Source organism: Brachyhypopomus gauderio, chromosome 9 (assembly GCF_052324685.1).
Source record: "Brachyhypopomus gauderio isolate BG-103 chromosome 9, BGAUD_0.2, whole genome shotgun sequence".
In the NCBI taxonomy this organism is placed as follows: domain Eukaryota; kingdom Metazoa; phylum Chordata; class Actinopteri; order Gymnotiformes; family Hypopomidae; genus Brachyhypopomus; species Brachyhypopomus gauderio.
Genome location: NC_135219.1, coordinates 10,621,704 through 10,643,565, shown reverse-complemented (window position 1 = coordinate 10,643,565; position 21,862 = coordinate 10,621,704). Strand labels below are relative to the sequence as shown.

General features: G+C 47.6%; 4 protein-coding genes across 9 annotated transcripts in view; 1 reads left to right on the top strand and 3 right to left on the bottom strand.

Moving 5' to 3' along the window:
• Nucleotides 1-1,737, top strand: part of usp24 (ubiquitin specific peptidase 24) — a 44,925-nt gene extending 43,188 nt beyond the window's left edge. For all 5 annotated transcript variants that reach the window (XM_077017038.1, XM_077017036.1, XM_077017039.1 and 2 more), the window contains 7 exons: nt 170-235; nt 326-392; nt 598-676; nt 798-873; nt 1,011-1,097; nt 1,307-1,417; nt 1,576-1,737. In XM_077017038.1, coding sequence (XP_076873153.1) covers nt 170-235; nt 326-392; nt 598-676; nt 798-873; nt 1,011-1,097; nt 1,307-1,417; nt 1,576-1,638 — 549 coding nt within the window. In that variant the 3' untranslated portion in view covers nt 1,639-1,737. The remainder of the gene's footprint in view (nt 1-169; nt 236-325; nt 393-597; nt 677-797; nt 874-1,010; nt 1,098-1,306; nt 1,418-1,575) is intronic.
• A 3,187-nt stretch (nt 1,738-4,924) lies between these two features.
• On the bottom strand, nt 4,925-11,844 carry pcsk9 (proprotein convertase subtilisin/kexin type 9). 2 transcript variants are annotated; one of them, XM_077017042.1, is made up of 12 exons: nt 11,440-11,844; nt 10,864-11,055; nt 10,584-10,707; nt 10,287-10,419; nt 8,911-9,056; nt 8,491-8,687; nt 8,044-8,227; nt 7,720-7,896; nt 7,405-7,553; nt 6,182-6,347; nt 5,892-6,064; nt 4,925-5,750 (listed from the first exon to the last, which is right to left on the bottom strand). In XM_077017042.1, the coding sequence occupies exons 1-12, from the start codon at nt 11,623-11,625 to the stop codon at nt 5,451-5,453; spliced, it is 2,127 nt and encodes a 708-aa protein (XP_076873157.1). In that variant the 5' UTR covers nt 11,626-11,844; the 3' UTR covers nt 4,925-5,450. The 2 variants fall into 2 exon arrangements, with proteins under 2 accessions (XP_076873157.1, XP_076873158.1); XM_077017043.1 differs by having other exon boundaries at nt 8,911-9,052; nt 10,286-10,419; nt 11,440-11,843.
• A 1,089-nt stretch (nt 11,845-12,933) lies between these two features.
• On the bottom strand, nt 12,934-15,529 carry bsnd (barttin CLCNK type accessory subunit beta). The gene is made up of 3 exons (XM_077017034.1): nt 15,005-15,529; nt 14,219-14,301; nt 12,934-13,364 (listed from the first exon to the last, which is right to left on the bottom strand). The coding sequence occupies exons 1-3, from the start codon at nt 15,269-15,271 to the stop codon at nt 13,112-13,114; spliced, it is 603 nt and encodes a 200-aa protein (XP_076873149.1). The 5' UTR covers nt 15,272-15,529; the 3' UTR covers nt 12,934-13,111.
• Nucleotides 15,530-15,710: 181 nt separating this feature from the next.
• Nucleotides 15,711-19,637, bottom strand: LOC143522980 (uncharacterized). The gene is made up of 2 exons (XM_077017035.1): nt 19,029-19,637; nt 15,711-17,300 (listed from the first exon to the last, which is right to left on the bottom strand). Exons 1-2 carry the CDS (start codon nt 19,280-19,282, stop codon nt 17,126-17,128), a joined length of 429 nt encoding a protein of 142 aa, XP_076873150.1. The 5' UTR covers nt 19,283-19,637; the 3' UTR covers nt 15,711-17,125.
• Between the last annotated feature and the right edge of the window lie 2,225 nt (nt 19,638-21,862).

Sequence of the window (21,862 nt, the reverse complement as noted above, 5' to 3'; positions counted from 1 at the left end):
CACACGCCAGCCGCCCACACACTGCAGCACGCCCACACACACCAGCCGCCCACATGTGACACTTCTGTGTCCGTCGTGCTTTCTCCATTGGTTTCGAGCATCCTTCAAAGCAGCGATGGTGGTAACGTGTGTGTGTGTGGGGTGTGTGTTGGGTCTGTGTGCCTTCTAGAATCAGCTGGAGACGGCTCCACCTCACGAGCTGAAGAACGTCTTCCAGATGCTTCTGGAGATTCTGGTGAGTAGAGGAAACTGGTTCTTTCAAGCTACGTCTCGTCATCGTGTCTACTGAATATTTATTTCTTCTGGTCCTCCCTTGATCTTCCAGATGGTAGAAGACCCTCTGCAGTCCCAAAGATTGAAATATGCATTTGAGTCTGAGAAGGGGCTTCTGGGTATGTTTCCATTCCTCCTTCTGCCACAGGGCACAGAGGACGCAACACCTCGCAGTAACACGAGCATCCTGCTCATTAGTAACACAAGCATCCTGCTCATGATTTCATGTGGAAAATGCTCCAGTGTTGCATGGCCATTAAGTCCCTCCCTCGCTCTCTCTCCATCTCTCCCTCTCTCTCTCTCCATCTCTCCCTCTATCTCCAGCTCTGATGCATCAGAGCAACAACGTGGACAGCAGTCGTTGCTATCAGTGCGTGAAGTTCCTGGTGACCCTGGCTCAGAAGTGAGTGACCTCTGGCGCCCTGGCGCGTGCTCTCGGGGTGCAGACGTGCGGCCCCAGCAGGAGGAGGGCGTGGGGACAGGTGCAGGTTAACGGGGGCTCTCGCTGTGTCTGCGTTTGACAGGTGCGCTCCGGCCAAGGACTACTTCAAAGAGCTGTCTGGTCACTGGAGCTGGGCCGTGCAGTGGCTACAGAAGAAGGCAAGACGAGCCCAGTCGGGCCTCCGGGCCTCCGTACACTCGTCTGCTCAGGCTGTTGAACGTTGCTGGAGGTTGTAGATGTAGACAGGAGGTTGAGGTTTGAGGGTTTCACTTGTGTGTGATTTCTGCTCCCTCAGATGTCCGAGCACTACTGGACACCTCAGAGTAACGTGTCCAACGAGACGTCCACGGCGAAGACCTTCCAGCGCACCATCTCCGCACAGGTACGCTCGCCTCCTACGGCCACAACCGAAAGGTCACGCAGGTCATGGCTCACACAGGGTCTGGGGTTAGAGGTCACACTTGACTGTGTGTGTGTGTGTGTGTGTGTGTGTGTGTGTGTGTGTGTGTGTGTGTGTGTGTGTGTGTGTGTGTGTGTGTGTGTGTGTGTGTGTGTGTGTGTGTGTGTGTGTGTGTGTGTGTGTGTGTGTAGGACACACTGGCCTATGCCACAGCGCTGCTGAATGAGAAGGACCAATCCGGGAGCAGTAATGGCTCTGACGGCAGCCCAGCCAATGACAACTCTGACCGTAGTCTCCGACAGGTACGAGGCTCCTCAGCCCTGCCGCCTCCCAGAACCAGCGTTTCAAACCTTCTGTACCAGTTCACCACATCACCAGTACTGTGGGCTGGACTCGTGGTCCCACCCAATCTACACCTCCGTATTATAACAACCTCTTTATTTTATGTTCTTTTCCTCAGGGCTCTGAGTCTCCTATGATGTTGGGCGACTCTAAAAGTGATTTAGAGGACGTTGACCCCTAACTGCATCTAGGGTACTTTTTTACACAAGGAAAAAAAAAAGAAAAAACAAGAAAAAAGATTTCCCTCCAATGGAGAGACATTGTGGCTCCAAGCAGCCAATCGAAATACTGCATTTGACCTCATGGGCAGGAAACTGATTGCCAGGAAACGAGAGGCAGCAACCTACCCAATCAGAACATTTCTCTTTAGGTTGCCCTGGTAATAGCGCAGTTGGAAACAAGAGCTCACTTATTTATGGCGATGAGAGCGAAGACCAAGCTGGACGAGACCAGCGCTCAACTCTTGCTGGATATCGTCACATGACCGAGGAAGAAGGAGTTGAGTGGATGGTGGAGGCGGACATGTTTGTTTTCTTTCATTCGTCACACAAGGCGCTGATTCTGGAAGGGGTGGGGGGGGTTTTAAAAAAAGAAAGAAAGAGAAGCGCTGTTCTGTGGGTATGTGCTGATAATGAGAGAGATGCTATTCATGAAAACTTAAAAGCTGTGTTCCATAGATGTAATTTCAAATGTAAAATAATATTTTTAAGAATCCTATAATTTTTTTCCTTCCTCACATATTTTTGTTTGACGTGCCTCATAATCAACCCTAAGAGGAACTTGCAAGCCTTGGCTGCTTAAACAATGAGCCTTCACACTCTCTCTCTCTCTCTCTCTCTCTCTCTCTCTCTCTGTCTCTGTCTCTCTCTCTCCGTCTCTCTCTCTCCGTCTCTCTGTCTCGCTCTCTCTCTCTCGCTCTCTCTCTCTCTCTCTGTCTTCTGCTGGTATTTTTTTAAATGCACTTTATATATGAATTCAGTTTTGCAGAGAGCATGTGCCATTATGACAAGTCCCCTGACACTGAGGCGATTGGTCAGGAGGCTGTTTTGCTGTGTCTGCCGTTCATTCATTGGTCGCGACGCTGCAGGGAGGAGCATGAGGGGCGTCGCCCTGCACGCTCCGTTGCCCCGAGTCACCGCGCCATAGCCCCTCCTATCCTCAGCCGCCCCGCAGCCCTGGCCACCGCTGCCGTATCCATGGCGATTGCCGCGGCTCCCATGATATGAGCCGTCCTGCAAGACGTCCTTGAGCTGAAGGGGTTGATTCATATAAGTAAATGGAGTGCTGTGTTGATTGGTTGAGGTTATTTTTATATATATACAACAACCCTAGTCCTTCCGTGTGGACCGAAAGATCCTACGTGATCTTACAAGGGAAAGGGGCAAGAAAGCGGGCTCTGGCCGGCGGGCTCTGGCCGTCCTCGTCGGTTTCTCTACCGTTGGGATCGCCAGCCCGACTCGTGACGTCTTCGACTCCCAGAACTCTGTCTGGGTTTTTAGTTACCGTGCATCTGGAGACGGCAGGCGCACTCACCCAGTCATTCAGTACACGCACACACACACTCACACACACACACATGCGTGCCCGTGCAAACACGCATATGCAAACACACACGCCAGCTCCAGATCTTCAAAGCCGTGTCTTGGACGTAAGTGTGTGTCTGCTGAGGGACTGTGAGGGAGTCGGATGTAGTCGTACCACACAGCCCACCTCATGTGGGGGGTTTTTGAGCTTTAACACTGATGCTTGTTCAGGGTTTATTTTGCCAACAGGATGTTTTTATGTTTTGCTTGTATTGCACTTTCGTCTGCCTTATAGTATACACACACACACACACACACTGCACAGCATGGATCATGGAGGTTGGGGGGGGGGCTACTGAAGGGTGCAGAGGGGAGACACTTCATCCTGGATCTGTGAAGTCTGCAGGTGCCCGTAGCCCAACCCCCCCCCCCCCCCCCCCCACTCCAGATGATCCGCTTGTGTGATTTTCAATACGATGTCTGAGCACACACACACACACATACACACTCACTCACACATACACACACACACACAGATGGCACTGCTGCGCTTATCAAGTGCCAGAGGGAGGAGTGTACTACAGGAGCTCTGGTGCCAAGGTGGACATGGTGCTCTATTTGACCCCTGCCCCATTTTGTTGGCTGGGGTCTTTGACTCTTGGCTGTATTTCACGGAGTCTCTTTGCCCTTTTCTCTCTCCCTCCCTCCCTTCCTCTATATGCCAGAGCAGAGAGGAGGCAGGAAGTCTCTCCTCGTTTTCTAGTTAGACCCGAGCGTTCAGCTTCCTTCACACGATGTTTACAGTAGGACCTCGTCGCCGCGGACAGCTGCAGGAATCCGCTGGACACCAACACGGTGGAGGCTTCCTGTGTTCAGCAAACGTTTCCGCTTAGCACCAAGTAGAGCAGTAGATCTTATGAAAGTTCCATAGCAGTTGCCTTCATCATGTACCTCAGTGTCACCTGACCACCCCAGTCTGTGCTAAAGCATCATGGTTACTGTGCTTTCTATGGCTTATGCATGTATGTCAATGAATGTGAGAGCTTGAAATTTATCAGATTTTTTTTCTTTTGCTTTGGGGGCTTGTGTGTGTGTGTATGTAAAGGTTTTCACGGACTAGAATAACCAATAATCTACAGGTCTTTGTGCCCACAATGCTGTTTTAGTATCTCATTCTGCTTCTCAACAATCAAAAACCTGCAACCACCCACCGTAGCTGCAGGATTCACAGCTAAGGCTGCAGGAAGGTGGACAGAGTGGTATTCAAGACGTTTGCCTGCTGACATCCACATTGCTGTTTGGCACTGTCCCGTAATCGCGCCTCCCCTCGGACCCGAGCTCCGCACGGCTCGGGAGGGAGGCGGGGCTTCGTGAGGGCAGACGTCGCCGTGACCACACCTTCACCCGAGGCACGTTCCACACGCGGGCGCACGCAAACCTCACGCCGCCCTCCTGCGCCCGTCACACGTACGCGTCACCTCTGCTGTCGGATGGACGATCCGGTTTCGCCACAGAAATTATTTTTTTCCTCTTCCCCTTCTTTCTACCGGGGAAGACGGAACCCAGACAGGACACCGAGTTCTTGAAGAAACGTTCCTACTCGGGGGAGGGCAGGCAGGGCAGGCGAGATGTGAAGATCCGTGCTCCTCACTCCCCTTCTGCTGATGTAGCCAGGCCCATGGTTAGAGCGTTTTTAAAGAGTGGGGTGTCACGCTGCATAGAGGGGTTCAGTAGTGGGACGGGCACCTCTGCTGAGGGGCTGCACTCGGCCCCAGTTAAAGACATGCATGCTGAAACCACATTTTAATTTGTAAGTCAGTTTGATTATGGGCACTATTTGATATAAAAAATAAATAAAACAGGAATGCACAAGCTTTTATAAATTGTGTGACTCGTGTCTCTGTTCTAAATGTCTGTGTGTAAAACAGAAGATTCTCATTTTTAAGCCAATTCCTTATATTTAGAAAAAAAGGAAACAACAAAGTATACACACACTTACAGAAGGCTACACATTCAGGACATGCACAAATAATTGCACTTTTACAAAGGAACATGACGATTGATCAAAAATCTTGAACACCTGGGCACAGGAAGACTATCTTTGGGCACAGTACAAAAGACTGAACAGGTTTACATGTAACAGGCCTGATGCATCATGGAGTGACTTTCAGGTTAATGCTTAAATGAAATAATGCACAGAGCATTTACTCATTACAAGGCTGCGAATTTAGTAATCAACAGAAAACGCTCAACTGTTTCTCATCAACACTAAATGTAGTATTAATATGGACTGGGTAAATTGAAAAAAGCCCCTGCATTGAACACTACCGCCCCAATAGTGTTCTAGAGGATGGCACCATGGAGTGTTTATCACCATCACTTCCTCCACCTTAACTCCTCCAACCAGCTGAATACCCCCTTCTCCCCCTTTCACAAAAGCAACCCGGTACAGTGCGGCGGACCAGAACCATTACTCCACATGCAGCTCTCCCTCCAGGGGGGAGCCAGAGCGGCCGCTACGCCCAGGGCCCGCGGGGAGGACAGGTGGTGAGTAAACGGGCCGTGCGGAGTGGTTCTGTACTGGCTGGCTGGCGTGCTGCGGGGGAGGGGGGTGCCTGCAGCAGATGGCTACGACTCCCACCCCCGTCTCTCCCCTGGTAGGCCGCACCAGACAGGTGTTGCCTCGGGCGTAGGCGCTCTGGGGGGCGGAGCTGGGAGACACGCCCCTACACCCCGTCAGCGTCCAGGAGTCCCCGCATGACACCTCCACCTAAGATGGAAGAAGGACCAGGGCAAGGGTCACCGTCATGGAAACACTGATGAAAACATGCACGTTTTTTACTTCATCAGTGGGCACGTAGAAGTCTCTGATCAAGCTGATCCATATGAATGTTCCCGGTTTTGAACTGGCCTGCTCCATGAAGCCAGAGGGTTGGTGCTCATCCACCCGGCACTCCAGACCGGGGGCGTGACAGCAGGAGGCATGAGACGTCGCTCCGCTTCTGGCAGGACACGCCTTACTGTTGCCATGGAGAGGTCGGGTGGAGTCAGCCACGCCTCCAGATCCAAAGTAGGAACTGCAGCCTGCAGGGAGAAATGACATCTGTTACACAGTGTGTGAGCACACACACACACACACACACCTTCTCCAGTGGAGCTGATGATGCTGTGTGAATGTGTTAGGAGCCCAGCCGGTCTTACCCGTGAGCTGATGCTGAGGTGAGGGGCACCTGGCCTCCGTGCCCACGTTGGGGCTGCCACTGGGCCAACACTGCCCCCGCGCGCCCGTGCAGCACCGGGCCACGGCATACACGCCCCGGCCCCTGGCACCGTTATGGGCCACACACTCCTTCTGGTCGTCCCGCACCTGACGACGCACAACACCAGTCAGAGAGGAGTCAGTTCCCAAACATTTTACAATCCCTAAAAGCTATATATTGTAGTCTGAAATTCAGTTCTTAATATGAATAGTAAAATAACTAAAGAAAAAAATGTAAAATGATGTAATCAAGGTTATATACAATATAATAGAGGTTATACTGTATATAGATACAAATACACACACTAGACTAATACACATACAAACACTTTAATACATACATGTGATCACACACAGACACACTAAGCAGTGTTTACACATGGGATTGGTTAAAGATGCGGTTTGATTAATTCTCAGGATTTTCTCACTCACTTCACTCTCAGTCTCACTCACTCAGATCAAATGTGCTTTATTGGCATGACAGGATTAAACACCTGTTTGAAAGCAATACAGCATCTGTAGATGTATTATTTAACGTGCCATGTTTGTCAATTGTAATTTTCACCCCAATCGAAATTGGAAATTCAAACAAGTATTTTTTATAGAAAATAAGTACTCACTCACCCCTACTCTCACACTCTCACCTCTACTCATACTCACTCTCTACTCACTCTCTTCTCACTCGCACCTCTACTCACTCTTTCCTCTACTCTCACTCTTTCTCTACTGTCACCCTCCCTCACATCTACTCACTTTCACTCTCTCCACTCCTCTCACTCTCACCTCTACTATCATACTCACTCTAATCTCTACTCTCACCTCTACCCATTCTCACTCTTTCACACTCCCACCTCTATTCTCACCTCTACTCACTCCTCTACTCACTCTCATCTCTACTCACTCTCACCTCTACTCTCTCTCTCACTCTCACACTCTCACCTCTACTCTCTCTCACACTCTCACCCTCTCACCTCTACTCTCTCTCCCACTCTCACCTCTACTCACTCTCTCACTCACCTCTACTCACTCTCACCTCTACTCTCTACTCTCACCTCTACTCACTCTCACCTCTTCTCTCACCTCTACTCACTCACACTCTCACCTCTACTCACTCTCTCACTCTTGTCTCTACTCACTCTCACACTCTCCTCACTCTCTCTCTCACCTCTACTTTCTCTCCAGCCCAGACTCCATCTGGTGAGTAGCTAGAGCAGCTGAACATCTCTTCACCATGGCGACAGCGAGCCACTGCCATGTCATAGCTCATGACCCCTGACCTCTCAGACCAAACGGAGCGACACAAGAGTGCCTCACCTGGAGAACACCCCCCCCCCCCGAACACACAGTTAGAAATGTTGGGTGTAAAATATTTCTAAGGCCACCATGACAGTACGTGAACGTGATCACTAACTTACCAGCCTTCCCAATGTTCAAGCCTCCTTAATGGGACTGCATGTTGACACTGTGTGTGAACTCTGACCTGCACGGGTGGAGGAAGGCTTGGGCAGGGCGGCCACCATGTTGGGTGTGGTGAGGCGGTGCTCCGGGGGCAGGGCCTCAGGGTTCATCACCTGCTGCGCTGCGTGGTGATGTAGTAGCTGCAACACCTCTGCAGACGTGGCTGTGGGGTTTTCCTTCAGCAGCACTGCGGCTATGCCTGACCACACACACACACACGAGTACGCCATTAGCCTAAGAGCTGAGCTTCCTTCTGCCCTTGAGTATTTACTCAGGGAGGTCCTATGGCTCTGAACGCTCTGTCACATCTGTTTATGGGTTTTATTTCTCTTCCAGATGTGCTGACCAGCTACATGGGCAGCTGCCTGCGACGTGCCGCTCTTGGCTGTGAAGCAGGTCGGACAGTCGCTGGACGCACTGACGATGTCATCGCCCGGGGCAAACAGGTCCACGCAGCGGCCCACGTTGGTTCCAGTCGGGCCCACGCTCAGCAGCTGGTCAGCCGCGTTGGACGCTCCCACTGTTATCACCTGCAGCAGGGCGAGATCATGATGGACCAGGTGGCATTTGTGCTCACTGACCCAAAGCTCACTATTAAATATGGTCATGCAAAGTTTAGAATATGAGAATTACTGCCTGCAAACCTTCGATCATGAAAGCAAATGAAAGCACAAAAAATTTAAATGTTATTCAGAATAATAAACACAGGCAGAAAGACATAGCCTCTTCCATGATATTTTAATTGTATGTTGTGTCTCCTTAAGAGGCTGGACTCCTGAACCCAGTGTGCTACCTCTGGTTCTGAAGCGGGTGAGTAGAGACAGGCATCGTCCTGGTAGTTGCCGGCTGCAGCTATCAGAACCGCACCGGACCGTACCATCTCACGGCAGGCAGCGTTGAGAGTGCGACTGAACCCCCCCGTGAACGGTAGTAGTACAATCACAGGGCTGATGGGCTGGACCCGCAGAGCCGCACGAATGTACTCCAGACCTGTGAACACGGACAGCACGCTTGTGTCGGTCAACTGAGATGATTTCATTTATACAGAGCAAGAAGAAAAACTATTGGTATACAGTAGAAAGGGGAGTGCCTTTCAATGTACATGAAGCAAATCCTTCCAAAGATAACTCTCTCATAACTTTACGGGTGAGGTTTACTAAGGCCTAAAGCCTTTGTTCTGTTCAGCATCTGTATGTTTGTTTGTTTGTTTTACCTGCCAGTGCTCCAGACACAGTGCCCTTGCCCTGGCAGTTGAGCACCCGCACGCTGTTCACACTGCCCCCTGGTGCCACCCCGGAGTCTCGCCCGCTCACCACCCCGGCTACGTGGGTCCCATGACCGTCACACTGACTGGCCTGCCGTACGTGCAGAAAGGATGGATGAATGAACAGAGTAGACACCTTGGTCTTCTGGCGGAGTCCTGGGAGTTTGAGGGTGTGGTGCAGCACCCCTGTTTCTTGGGTCACGCTCTATTGGACTGACCTTGATGATGTCATTTCTGGGATCTGCTGAAGCCACTCCTCCAGGTTAGAGGTCACAGCCCAAGATGCTGCTGTCACCACTGGCACAACGTTAACGTTCCACGTTCTCTTTGTTTCTGGGATTTTGCATCCTGCTACTAGGTGATACTATTAGGGGCAGTCATGGTCTGGTGGTTAGGGAACTGGTCTTGTGACCGGAGGATCGTGGGTTCAATTCCCAGGCCATGACTGAGGTGCCCTTGAGGAAGGCACTTAACCCCAACTGCTCCCCGGGTGCCGGGCTAGGGCTGCCCACCGCTCTGGACACGTGTGCACCACAGCCCCCTAGTGATAACTAGTGTGTGTGTGTGTGTTTGTGTGTGTGTGTGTTCTCACTGCACAGATGGGTAAATGTGGAGGACAAATTTCAATTGTGGCACATTAATTTATTTCTATTTTATTTATTTGGTTCTTGTCTGGTATGACACACCCCTGCTTCTATCAACCTAGTGTTAAGTGCTTGATATCGTGCTGGCGTGATTAGTGCTGCTGTCCTTGAGTTCTGTCTTCTCTCTTCTTTTGGTGGGATGTCTCAGGTACTTCTGCTGTCTGTTAATGGTAATGGTGGGGGGTGGGGGGGGATCCTGATACACTACCTCATACAGATCCATGGTCACCATGGTCACCACCATGAGACACTCCCTCATTAACTAGTCCATGGGGCCAGTGCTTTATGTATTGTTCATCTGGATGTATTCATGAATGTTTTATGGCTAATGGCTAATCCTGGACTTCGTAGACTTCTGTTCCGTAGCAGCCCCTTCACCCCCCCCCCCCTTTCTGGTGTGTGTGTGTGTGTGTGTGTGTGTGTGTGTGTGTGTGTGTGTGTGTGTGTGTGTGTGTGCAGCCGAGGGAGAGGAGAGAAACTGTGACTATATTAGGGACGTTTTCTTGATTTAATTCTTAAGATCAGAATTTCAAATCACCCTGCTCATCTCTATTGCCACCTGCTGTTCCTACTGTGTAAATAAAAGCCTATTAATATATTTAAGATCAACTAAGAATAGAATACCTCACCCAAAACTGAATGAATCGATGAGGAAGTTGACGACGACGTTTCACTCTGACCTGCCTGTGAACTCTGACCCCATCCTCCTCTGGCACGCTGTTGAAGTCCGTCACCATCACTCTCCCCTCGAGCTCACGATGAGTCGACTGAACGCTCGTGTCCATGAGGTAGACCCCCACCTGTGAGCCGTCATCTAGCGGTGCATTAAAGCAAATCACATGCCTTGTTTATTTACCCGAGGAAGCGAAATAAAACAACATACAATTCACAAATAAAATGTAAAATGCAAGCCGCGTATGGTTTATTTTTAGATTCTCCGTCGCTTTGTGCACGTCTGTCACCCAGAGGCGCACTTACTCGGTGGAGTGTATTTTCCAGGCTCGTGTTTAGTTTGGATGATGCGTTCCAGGTTCCATGGGGTGCCTTGGGCAAATATGGACGAGTCTTCTTCAATGTATTCAACATGGGGCAGCTTCACCGCCTGCGAGCAGCACGCGGAGCGCAATTAAAAGAGAGTCCAGTCGCCTGCGTGGTTTAATCTGCACTTTCATACTGGAGCTCAAATGAGTTACTTTGACTGCTTAACGTGCAGTTATGTTTAATAAGTGATGGCCGGATGTAAAAGAGGGTTATTTACCATGTGAAGTACGTCGCTGCTCATTTTAACTAGAAATCCGTGGAAGGCCCCGGAGTAAGTGCGCAGGATGTCGATCAGATAGCCTCGCTTGGCCGCTTTTGCGCGCAGCCCGCGCGCGGTGCGCTGCACTTGGTTCTCGTGCGTTCCATTCCGCACCACAACGATGTACTGGCCCGGCACGCGCCACGCGCCCTGTGCGCGAGATTTCATTGCATGATTTCCCAGTGGCAGCACGTTGCTCCAAGAAATGTTCAGGTGATCATGTATAGTTGATCAGAAAATGCGCTTGCGCGTGTGAAACGCAAATCGGAAATGCACGAGGTTTTCTTGATATTTCTATTCAAAGGTAAACATTCTGAATACTGTGTTTTTATTTTAGATGTAAAAACCTACCTGATGTATCTGGTAACAATAAAAAATGATTTGCGTTAAAGTATACTAGCGGCCAGTTTTACGTAATCAGCAAAACCAAGTAGATAACTTTAAACCCATATTTTTACATATGTATCTAACATAAATGGAGTTTGTGTGTCCTATCTCCCAAGCAGTGCGGTACAGGTTGAAGTCTTGCCTTACCTTGGTGCACCTGAGGAACTCCGCGGAGGGTCCGGACTCACACACCGGGCGGGAGTCATTCTGTCGGATCAAGTGCAAAATCATCTCATCGTCTTCAGTGTAGTCGTCCTCGCAGCCAACAAGTGCCACGAGACAAAGCAAACAGTTGAACCCATACAGTCCAACAAGGCGCCTCATTTTACACATACACGCGCACGCAAATCTCGCTTTGTTTTGACTTGAACAAGCACGTGATACTATTACTATATAAGTAAATGTGCACTGCAGATCAAATGCTCCTCAGATCAGAACAGTGGGACAGTTTTGTCACACTGCACACACCTTAATTGAGAACTTTTATATTTGATGCATATTCTTGTCATTACACTGCAGAGATTGATTTAAAACTGTGCATAAGGTCTATCCTTCAAGGCGGGGACTGCTGACGTTTGAAGAGCTCACGCCACTGCCTTTGTGTCGAACGATCGCTCCGTGCATAAATATCTTGGAAAAGGAGTCGGATTTCTATATGCTCTCGGAAGCTGAAACATTCTTTCACTCGGTGAAATACACTACACTGAAACAGAATTAGAGGAAACATATGAAACCTGTAATCTGAAATTCAACTTTAGCTGTATTGATCTGTTATAACCTGTGTTAGTCAGTTAGAGCGACGTTATTTTATTTGATGTGGTCAGTTTGGAATAAAACACAAATTTGATTAAATTCAAATTTTACAAGCAACTATTTTCCCTTGAGTTCCTCCTTTAAATATTTCCCGTGCAGTAAACAGGGTAGTTTAAACGATAACGTGCATTGACCGCTGGCCACAATAATTTATCGAATCGAAGTCTGTTATTATTACTAGCGACAAGTGAAAGGGAGTCCTTGCCACGAGCGCGCGTCTGTCTGGACTGGCGCTCGTCCAGAGGTCTCTGCGAGATATAGATTTGATCTAATACTGCCCCCTACCGATTTGTTAGAATTACTGCATGATATGTTGAAACACCAAAAGGAAAATCATTGTTGCTTTACTAAAACCATGGCTTACTGTGCGACCCTCTTGAGGTATTTTTATTACCTTATTTTTTGCATTATAGCTTAGCACATTAGTTTGAATATATATATCACTTTATTTACAACTGAAATACAGTGACTTCTAACCTACTTGCCATCTGGCAGATGACCACAGAGTTTCAGTAAGACATAAAAACAAAGATTGCTGAGTAAAACAAAGATTGTTATGTAGAAATGCCACTCTAGGTGATGCGAATTTGAAGAGCAATTTTAACAAATCCGCTACACCTCAGTGATTAGATTTCACTCAGCAGATCACCAATCAGCAGTGGTTGGGTTGCCAGGGGTAACAGCCATGGTTTAATCATTAGCAAGGACTCAAAGTAAATAGTGTGAGCAGTGTGTGTGTGTGTGTGTGTGTTTGCCTTATAGCACTACGCTACTATAAATGTGTCTGCCAGGTGTCAAAACAACAAATGCACATTTCCATGACTGGGGTCATGTATTGTAGAGACAAACCTTTATTATTTATAACTTTAATTTTACTTATTATTATCACTGAGTTTGGAGAAGTATGGTAGTGTCATTTAGCATCTATTACTCCCAGATCACTGCACACGTACACAGAAAAGCCACAGGTGCTACATGTTGAAATGGAGAATAAACTCTCAGTGGTTTATTCACTGTCCAGCTCGGAGTTGACGTAGGGTGAGTCATCCACCTTCCCGTAGTACAGTTCAGGGTCAGGGTCCGGCTCTACAGTCCTGCTGGCCAGAGATCGATCCCTGTGCACACCGGGAGAGCTGTGAGTGGTGACTGGGGGCTCGGGGACTTTGCTCTCTGCCTGGGCTTGTAAGAAGGCTTCTTTCTCCTCCTCTTCATCACTGAAGACAGCCAGAGGGGCCCTAAAGCATTCTGTCAAAGTGTCACTGAAAAGAAACAAAAAAGAATCAGTTTAAAAACTTTATCATATATAGCTGAGGGGAGGGTGAGTATGACCAAGTTCTAATGTGTTAAAGAATTAGAAGTATGAAAATATTAATAGCCAAATTGGAAAGGTTTTTCAAACAACCAATTTCATTACATTTATATGCAGAAATAGGTACTGTTACAGTGTCCTTTCTGTATTTTAAGGGTAACAATGAAACTTTTATTGCATTTCTTTTGAACAATAAAACTGATATCTAGTTGCAGACACTAACCTAGGACCTAGAGAGTTATTGTGTGTGTGTGTGTGTGTGTGTGTGTGTGTGTGTGTGTGTGTGTGTGTGTGTGTGTGTGTGTGTGTGTGTTTTCTAGTGCTACCGGATTAAAGCTGCATCCCATTGATATTCCCCTGAACATAATCTCATCATAGGCTACATAACCTCATTCTCTGTCTGGCGAGATTGAATCGGCCGGCTGTGAAGCCTCGTTAGCGTGGACCAGTGGAGAGCTGGTGGACCAGCTGATGGATCATTTAAGTTCACACACATAAGGGGAGAGACACATCCATCCCTGCCCTGAGGAGATGTCCTGGGGGGTGTTGGGGTGTTGGGGTATGTTGGGGGGTGTTGGGGTGTCCTGGGGTATGTTGGAGTGTGCTGGGGAATGTTGGTGTGTTGGGGTGTCGTGGGATGTGTCCCAGTGAAAGCTGCTGAGACGTGCAGACCACAACCGTCTAACCTGCCGCCCGCTATCTGAAAGGCACGGGTGGTGTTAGCAGCTGAATTCGGCCAGTCGGGCCCCAGTGCTGCACTGAGGCCCCAGGGAAGGAGCCGTATTGGGTGCTGCTCTGCCCTACCTGACCTGGAGGGCTTCAGCCCCGCCACACAGCTCCGCCTTCCCACGGCCCAACACGTCCTCCTCCGCCAGGATGAGAGTGACCTGTGCAACACAGCAGCGCCTCATCTAATAATGATCAGTGATGTGGAACCAAAGACAAGACCCCCCTCTCCCCTGACCCCTCGCCTCCTCCCCCCTGACCCCTCCCCCCTCCCCTCTCCTGCCGACGTGCTCCACAACACATTGCAGTAGGAAAATCACACACTGCCCCTAAACTGTTGGACAGGCATCTGATCTTTTCCATGAGTTCTGAAATGGCTGACAGAAATCACGCTCGCTTGGCTGATACAGAATTGGACTGGATTTGAGATTTGCTCTTATTGATACTAATACAATAATAATTGTGTTAATAAAATTATATAACATGCCAATAGTAGATTTTAGTGTTTCTCAATCCTGGATCTGAACTTCCCCTGCTATGGATGTTTTATGGCTCTCAAACACTTACCCAAACTCCCGTCTCAGGGCTGGGCTGTGGAACGTTGGGTAGTCAGTGAAGTGTTGGGAGTGTCAGAGAGGGAAAAGTCTTACCCAGCACAGCAGGGCTACTCCAGATCCAACACTGAGCAACACTTGCAAATCTAAATCCACAAATCCAGTTACATGAATAAGGAAAAAGTCAGACATGAGAATTTTAGCCTGACTAACTTTGAACACAGCGATCAAGACCCACGAGCACCGAGAAAGCACAGACTCTGCAGTCAGCAGGGTGTGGGACCGTTTGGACAGCAGTCTCTCTCCTCACCCTCGGATAGCACTGACACACGCTCCACACGGCTCCCACGGCCATCATCAGCGCCCCCATGCTGCAGAACGTGATGAACACCTGCGGCTCCTCCACGGCCATCAAGAAGACGCCCAGCGCCACGAGCACAAGCCCCAGACTGATGAGGCCGTAACGATACGGCTTGTTCTCCGCCATGCGGCCGAGCACGGATCCCTCCAGGCAGGTGTGTGTTGTGGAGGGTCCTGGGACCACCTCAGTCACTCTATCCCCAACAGAGGTGATCATGGGACCAAGGCGGGCGACTCTGATTGACCAGGGCTGTGAGAGGTGGAGTTTCCTGGATCTCTGCAGCGGTAATGAGGCTTGACCAGGTGACCTTGCCTCAGGCTACACCTGTACCCTGCCTAAGAACGGCAGCTGAGTCTCTCCACTGCAACACAGCAATGAGAAGGTTGTGCTCAAACACTAACAGCCTGATACAACACTACCGCCATCAGAATCAGGCAGAAACATTAAATAGAATGGAGAGTGGAGTTAGTGACCACACTGGTAAATCCATATCTGATGGGCACTCCGTTTTGGATACTCATTTGATGCATATACTGTTAGCTTTAGTTATGGGATAAGTGAGAAACAATTTCTAGAATACAAATTTCCAGAATTGACTACAACAGGTTTCTTCCCCCCAAAATGTCTACCAAGAAAGAGGCGTATTTGAGGCCACTAGGGTCTGTAGATATGAAGTTTATTGAATGGAAATAGCAAACGTCACAAGCTAGTTAATACATGTAAACTGGGTCAAACTGGGCTGTTTGATTTTAAATCTTGGTTTGGTGTAGTTATTAGGTCCAACAGGACTACAAGATTTCAGTGAACATTAAAACATTCTCACTGCTCTGCAATAGCACCTGATATTTGTGACTGTTCAAGGCATTCGTTCAAAAATTTTTTTTCAGTATTTCAAGGTAGCTTGACAAACAATGTAAATGAGGAAAATATCGCAACCTTGAAGAGTGGCACTCATTATAAAAGTGAAAATAACAGCACAGTACAAACATTCTTTTTGGTTACTATGCAGTCACTGTCTTATAGCAAGGTACAAAGAGTGAAAATAGTGTGCCATTCAGAGAAATGAAACCCAAAAATTAAAAAGTAACAAGTACTAAAAGGCTTGTAAAGTAAGATGTGCTGTTCCACGGGATTTAAGGTGCATAAGTTATTAACCTGATTAATGATTTAAGGCACGACCCAGTGTGTAAATATAATTGTTTCAAAATCAGGCACTGTCTAGGTAAATACATAGGTAAATACACAGGTATAAGAGCAAATACATTCACCTGGTTTTCCAAAGCATGAGCCCCCAAAACAATAATAACAAAAACTAAATAATAGCATTTAAAACAAAACACATAAAACTACTAGGAGACTAGCAGACTGGTATGGGAATGTCCTGAATCTAGACTAGTGGTCTATAAAAACTTCCTTTTCGAGATTGAAATCAATATTGTAGTGGAATTATCCCTGTAGAATTACCCCCATAATGCAGCTGCTTAAGGTGTGGCAAATTTATCAGACATGTTCTCATGTATTCACAATAGGATCTCCTTCCATCTCCTTTCTATCAGAACATTTCAACTCATGCCGTTCAGTAAAGTGTTATTCTTCCATCATCTGCTAGAACATTAGTGTGCTACCTCAGATTCCTAATGACTCTGTTCTGGCCCTGAGTATGTGCGATGGTAATCATTTCAGCATGGTCTCATTCTGCTGAAAGTGCCCTTACCAGAAGTAAAACCTCAGACTGATCCATGTGAAACATGGATGCTACTTGGAATTTTCATCACAAAAAGCTTCCCATCAGCAGAAAAGCAAGATGACATAAATCTGCAGCTTCCTGTCCCACTTACTCCAAACTCCAAAGTATCCAAAATCAATCTCGTAGCATAAACGCAAGATCTGGGACAGGACCAGACAGTCAACACTTATGGCACTCGTTAGCCCAAGTGGTTTGCAAACACAAAAGCTAAATACTTACAGGCACCAGCTGGCCTGTTTGGTCATTTGGCTAGAGTAGACATCTCACTCCTAATTCCCTGCAGTCATGAGAGCAGAGCAGTTCGCATGTGCACCGAGCAGGAATCAGAGCTGGTCGAGGGGTGTGGTGGTCTTCATCACTGCCTCGTAGGACGGCGGGGGCTCCATGTCCCAGGGCGGGGGGGTCCGGGCCAGGCTGTGCAGGCTGACGTGCGTGGGCAGGTACTGCGGGCCCGTGCGCCCCTCCTCTGCCGATGCCCTGCGGATCCTGTCCAGCCTCCTGCACACAACGAAGAGGTCGTCACACAGGCGTCGGAGAAGGTCAAGACTCGCACAACTGTTACGGGAACAGAGGGAAGCTGTAATGTCCAAAACAAGGAATCTCATTTTCTGGTATTCCTTAGAAAACTTATTCAGGAAGTTAAACGTTAATATTTTAGCTTCAGTGTAAAAAAAACCCTGACCAAAATCCCACCCCTCCCCCCCCCACCACCAACAATCACCTATTAGCTCATCTTCCTTTAGCAGACATTTTGAAAAATCATAGCACAGTTTTAACTGTCACCTATCACACTATTTTTTCCCCCAATACTGTGCACAAGACTTCAGTAGTTTCACACTCACGTCAGAACTGCTCTTCAGGTTTCGTCTTATGAAACGAGATACAGTACTGTCTCTAACTCCAGTGGAGACAAAGCAGACTACTGGAATACACAGAAGGATCCACGTAGGGCCTCCTGCAGAATATCCAGCCTTGAGTTTTAGCTGGAGTGTTTATCTCTCATGCAAACACACACAGCTCGAGAGAGAGAGAGAGAGAGAGAGAGAGAGTGCCCACAGTATTCGGTCTGTGGCATGTGCATTTGCAGGACACAAATATGCTCATGCGCTCTCTCTCTCTCAGACAGACACAGCTGAATTCTAGTTTTTGCTTTTCCGATCGCTGCCATCAGCACCATGGAGCATGACATTTTCACACCCAAGCACCAGAACCCACTCCTGCTATGGCCCATGTCTCTTTTTTCTTCTCCAAGGTCTGAGATGTTCCCGCTGCAGTGTGCTCTAGAGTGAGACTGCTTTGATGACATACCAGCAGTGCAAAGGAATCTGATTGGACACTGGCCCTCTTTCTCTCCCCTTGAAATTCAGAGTGCATGAGGAAGAAGCAGTCGGGTCTTCTCTGCAACGGAGAAGCTCAGACCACCTCACTCTCCACCTTTTCCCTTTACATCTTCTGCAGTATTCTGACAATGTGCACTCTGCAGTCAATAGCAGACTGAACTTCAGAAGGAGGTGGATCGGTTGCCCTTTCTGAGTCTTGGTCACCCCTTGAGATTTCGTCCTTGTACCTTGCAGGGAGGTTTTTCCCTCACCACTGTTGCCTGTGACTTCCTCAATTGGGGTTTGGACCCACGTATATGTAAAAGTGCTTTGGGTCAAGAGCTGTTGTTTAAAGCACTATATAAGTGATTTATGAACTACTACATGCTAAAATTAGTCATGGCAACAACACAGATACAATATTTCCAAGTCCAACCTCCTCTATCTTTCCTCACACACTCATATCATGTGACATATCATGACTCGACTATACTTTAAGTGCACTTTGTAAATCAGTGGTTCCTGGAACAAAAGTGTTCTGGGGTGTCTAGAAGAATCTGGCTTCCATTCAGGAAGTTTATGCAGAGTTTCTCTTTGTGCAGAGATTTAGCCCAAGAACAGACGTGTGCGCAGGACAGACCCACCGTGCCATCATTCAAAGGGGAAACGCTGCTAAACTACCCCACCCCCCTATTTCGCCTTGACCTACTTATGAGTAATCAGAGCATTTCAGGCTTTTTTTTCCCCTCTCTGCCTTTCTAACCAAGAGCACAATGACTAAACACAGATGCTATGAAACAAACTTCCAAAATGGAAACTCAAACAGCCTGATCTTTGAATGAGCACTCTCTGCTTCAAGGTATTTGGCTTTTCTAGAGTCTATGTCTGCGTCGGGCATGTCTCTTACCTCTGCAGAGCGATGGCCTGCTCATAGGTGTAGCGCGTTCCTGTGCGTGGGTGGAGCAGGAAGTGACCCGGGAAGGTCATATGGGCCCTAGACTTCATTGTCTTGCAGAAGGAGTAGATGAGGACTCCGAAGCCCAGGACACCTAAGGCCGTGCCGATGACACCCATGGTCACCTGGGACACCATGACTAGAATGACCCCCACGGCCACCAGGAGCACACCGAGGCTCACTAGCCCTCCGTGGGCCAGTGACATCCTCCCACCGCCCTGGGCCGAGCCATCGCCCGCTGCCTCGCTGCCCGCCAGGCTGTCCACACGCCTGGTGTACGTGAGAGTGGATGGGGGGGCTGGATTAGACAGAGCAAAAGAGACTGTGTTGCACAGAGCACAACACGAACGGTAGGCCGACCCGGGGTCAGCTCATGTTCCCCGGGAGCAGGCTGAGGAACTACAGGGCAGCTTGTTCAAAGAGATGAGGGGAAAGAGCACCAGACAAACAGCAGTTAGATCAACGACCACATGCCTCCGACAGAGCGTTGCTTATTTATGTTGCCACGTGATATCAACGCAGTATTACAACATGCACAAAACACATACATAAAAGATTATATCGTATATCAATTTTTCTGAAGGTAGACAGATAATCAGCCTTTTGTTTATGGTGTTTATTCTTGTTTAATATTTATTATTATTTTATTTTCAATTATTACTTCTTTATATATTCTTTATCTTGTGCATTTTAATCTTATATACATTTCTCTCAGTCTTTAATTTTATTTCTTTAAGCCACACGCCTTAGAAATTTCAGTATATCATTTAATTTCTGCACTGCACACTTGTTGGCAAGAGCAAAAATAGATGCTTGCTGTTAAATTCATTTGGTTTGTCGGGGGGTATGCCGTATATAAGATGAAGAGTAGTGGTAGATCTCATGCTACTTTTAAACTTCTAGTGAAGCAAAGACTATTACTATGACCAAGCCCGCAAAGATCTAACTTAATCGCAGCCTACCTTATACAGATGAACACGTCCGTCTGTTCCTGCGACTACACAAACCAACATTTACACCAAAGATGATGGTGAATAGTGTTCGTCTCTGAGTAAAACGCTTTATGGACGTGATAAGCAGCCCGAAGAAAACGAGACGCATCTAGCCGTAATCACCTCACCTACTACAGCGCGGATCATTTCCTGGAAGCGCCTTAACCAGCGCAGAGCCCAACTCGGGAAAACTGGGCGAGTCGTTTGGTGTAAGAGCCGTATATCTGTTTACCACCAACATCCCATAACAAGTGGACGCGTGGTCGTGATCTGCGGTTGCTTTTCAAGTGTGCTGCGTGTTTGGCGTTAGCATGAAGAACGGCTGCTTCCCAAAACGTTTCTGAGTGTACGACACGGGAAGTCGTAAGAGGCACAAAACGAGAGAGAGAGGGAGGGAGGGAGGGAGAGAGAGGGAGGGAGATTGAATGAATGTATATCGCAGTTTTATTTGAACTTGGTCAGTTTTTGGGAGCCACTAATTAATTAATAAGCAATTCATTAATTCTATGTAGAAGTGCTCACCTGCTACGAATGACGTTCACTGTACAACTTGACATTTTTGTATCTAGAGTCAAGCTTGGTGTTTGAGTAGAGGGAGAAAGGTTGAGAACCCTAATCCCAAAGCATAAATGAAACAAGAAAACATCTGAACCAGTATCCAGATCCAAAATTATTGGGGATACACGAGGAACGAGAAAGGGCACAATTGAAGTTATTTTAATCTGGACCATCTGAGCCAGACACCCCACACATTCCTCATTAAATCACACTGCAGTTCATCAAACACACTCAACTAAGTGACAAATGCATGCATGAATGTCTAATCACTCATGTACAGTCCCTGTACCCCGCTTCTCAGTAACTCTACCTATACAACAAACCCCTGTACACAGGAGTGCAAAATTATATACACAGAAACAATAATATTAAGATCAATAGCAGGGGGGGTGAGACAAAGATATCCATTTCTTGCTGCATGTGTAAACTATGACGTTTATTGACAAATGACTATATTTGTTTACAGGGATATGCAAGTGTGTGGGTGTAAACTACAGCGTGGCAGCTTCTCAAATGTCCTGCTTCATCCAGACTCTACCTCTTGTGTATGTGTAGGTCTGCCCAACACGTGCTACACCTAACACGGGTTTGTCCGGGGCCTTGCAACAGGGTCTGAATAATCCACCCATTTTTCATATTCTTTTCTTGTGGGTTTTAGTCATATGATTATTTTTCATTCAATATTCATGTGGATTTTCCTAATTCATATTGAATTAATTCATTTGATGGACTGTGTGGGCTTGGTAAAGCCCGGTCACTTCATTTACAACTCTTGTCATCTTGGCCTTTGGTGTTACGTATAGACAATTTACTCCAGGAGACCGTCCATACTGAGGACAACACGTCAGCTGTAAGACATCATCAGCCTTCTGCAGGTTAACCGTGGCTTTATCCATGGTGGTGTTATAATCCTCATAGACCAGTTCTTTGAGTGCCTGTGTTAATGGGAGTCTGACGCACAAACCAAGCATGCTGAAAAATGCTCAGAAATCCTCATCCTCTACAGCAGTGTATGGATAGAAATTCTTCACCATTATATTAACCAAAAGTCTCATCTAACTCTGTTTTTTTTTTTTTTTTAAACAGAACATAAAACACACTTTCGGACAAAGTGGTTTTAAATTGAATAAATATAGCTTGAAATCGCTTGCATTGGGTGTTAGGTAGACGAGGCTATTATTGATAAGTTCAGTATACAGCGTCATTGCTCAAATACAACCAACAAGCTCACAACTA

Excerpts from the sequence above, each read along its gene's own strand:
- LOC143522980 (XM_077017035.1), bottom strand. The coding sequence starts at position 19,282 with ATGTCACTGGCCCACGGAGGGCTAGTGAGCCTCGGTGTGCTCCTGGTG. Across the intron at positions 17,301-19,028 it reads CAGGCCATCGCTCTGCAGAG|GAGGCTGGACAGGATCCGCA; the intron begins GTAAGAGACATG and ends CGTTGTGTGCAG.
- bsnd (XM_077017034.1), bottom strand. The coding sequence starts at position 15,271 with ATGATCACCTCTGTTGGGGATAGAGTGACTGAGGTGGTCCCAGGACCC. Across the intron at positions 14,302-15,004 it reads TGTGTCAGTGCTATCCGAGG|GTCACTCTCATCCTGGCGGA; the intron begins GTGAGGAGAGAG and ends TGTGTTGCACAG. Across the intron at positions 13,365-14,218 it reads GCTGAAGCCCTCCAGGTCAG|TGACACTTTGACAGAATGCT; the intron begins GTAGGGCAGAGC and ends GTTTCTTTTCAG.
- pcsk9 (XM_077017042.1), bottom strand. The coding sequence starts at position 11,625 with ATGTGTAAAATGAGGCGCCTTGTTGGACTGTATGGGTTCAACTGTTTG. Across the intron at positions 11,056-11,439 it reads AGTTCCTCAGGTGCACCAAG|GGCGCGTGGCGCGTGCCGGG; the intron begins GTAAGGCAAGAC and ends TCTCGCGCACAG. Across the intron at positions 6,348-7,404 it reads GGGCTGGAGAGAAAGTAGAG|GTGCGGGACGACCAGAAGGA; the intron begins GTGAGAGAGAGA and ends GTGCGTCGTCAG.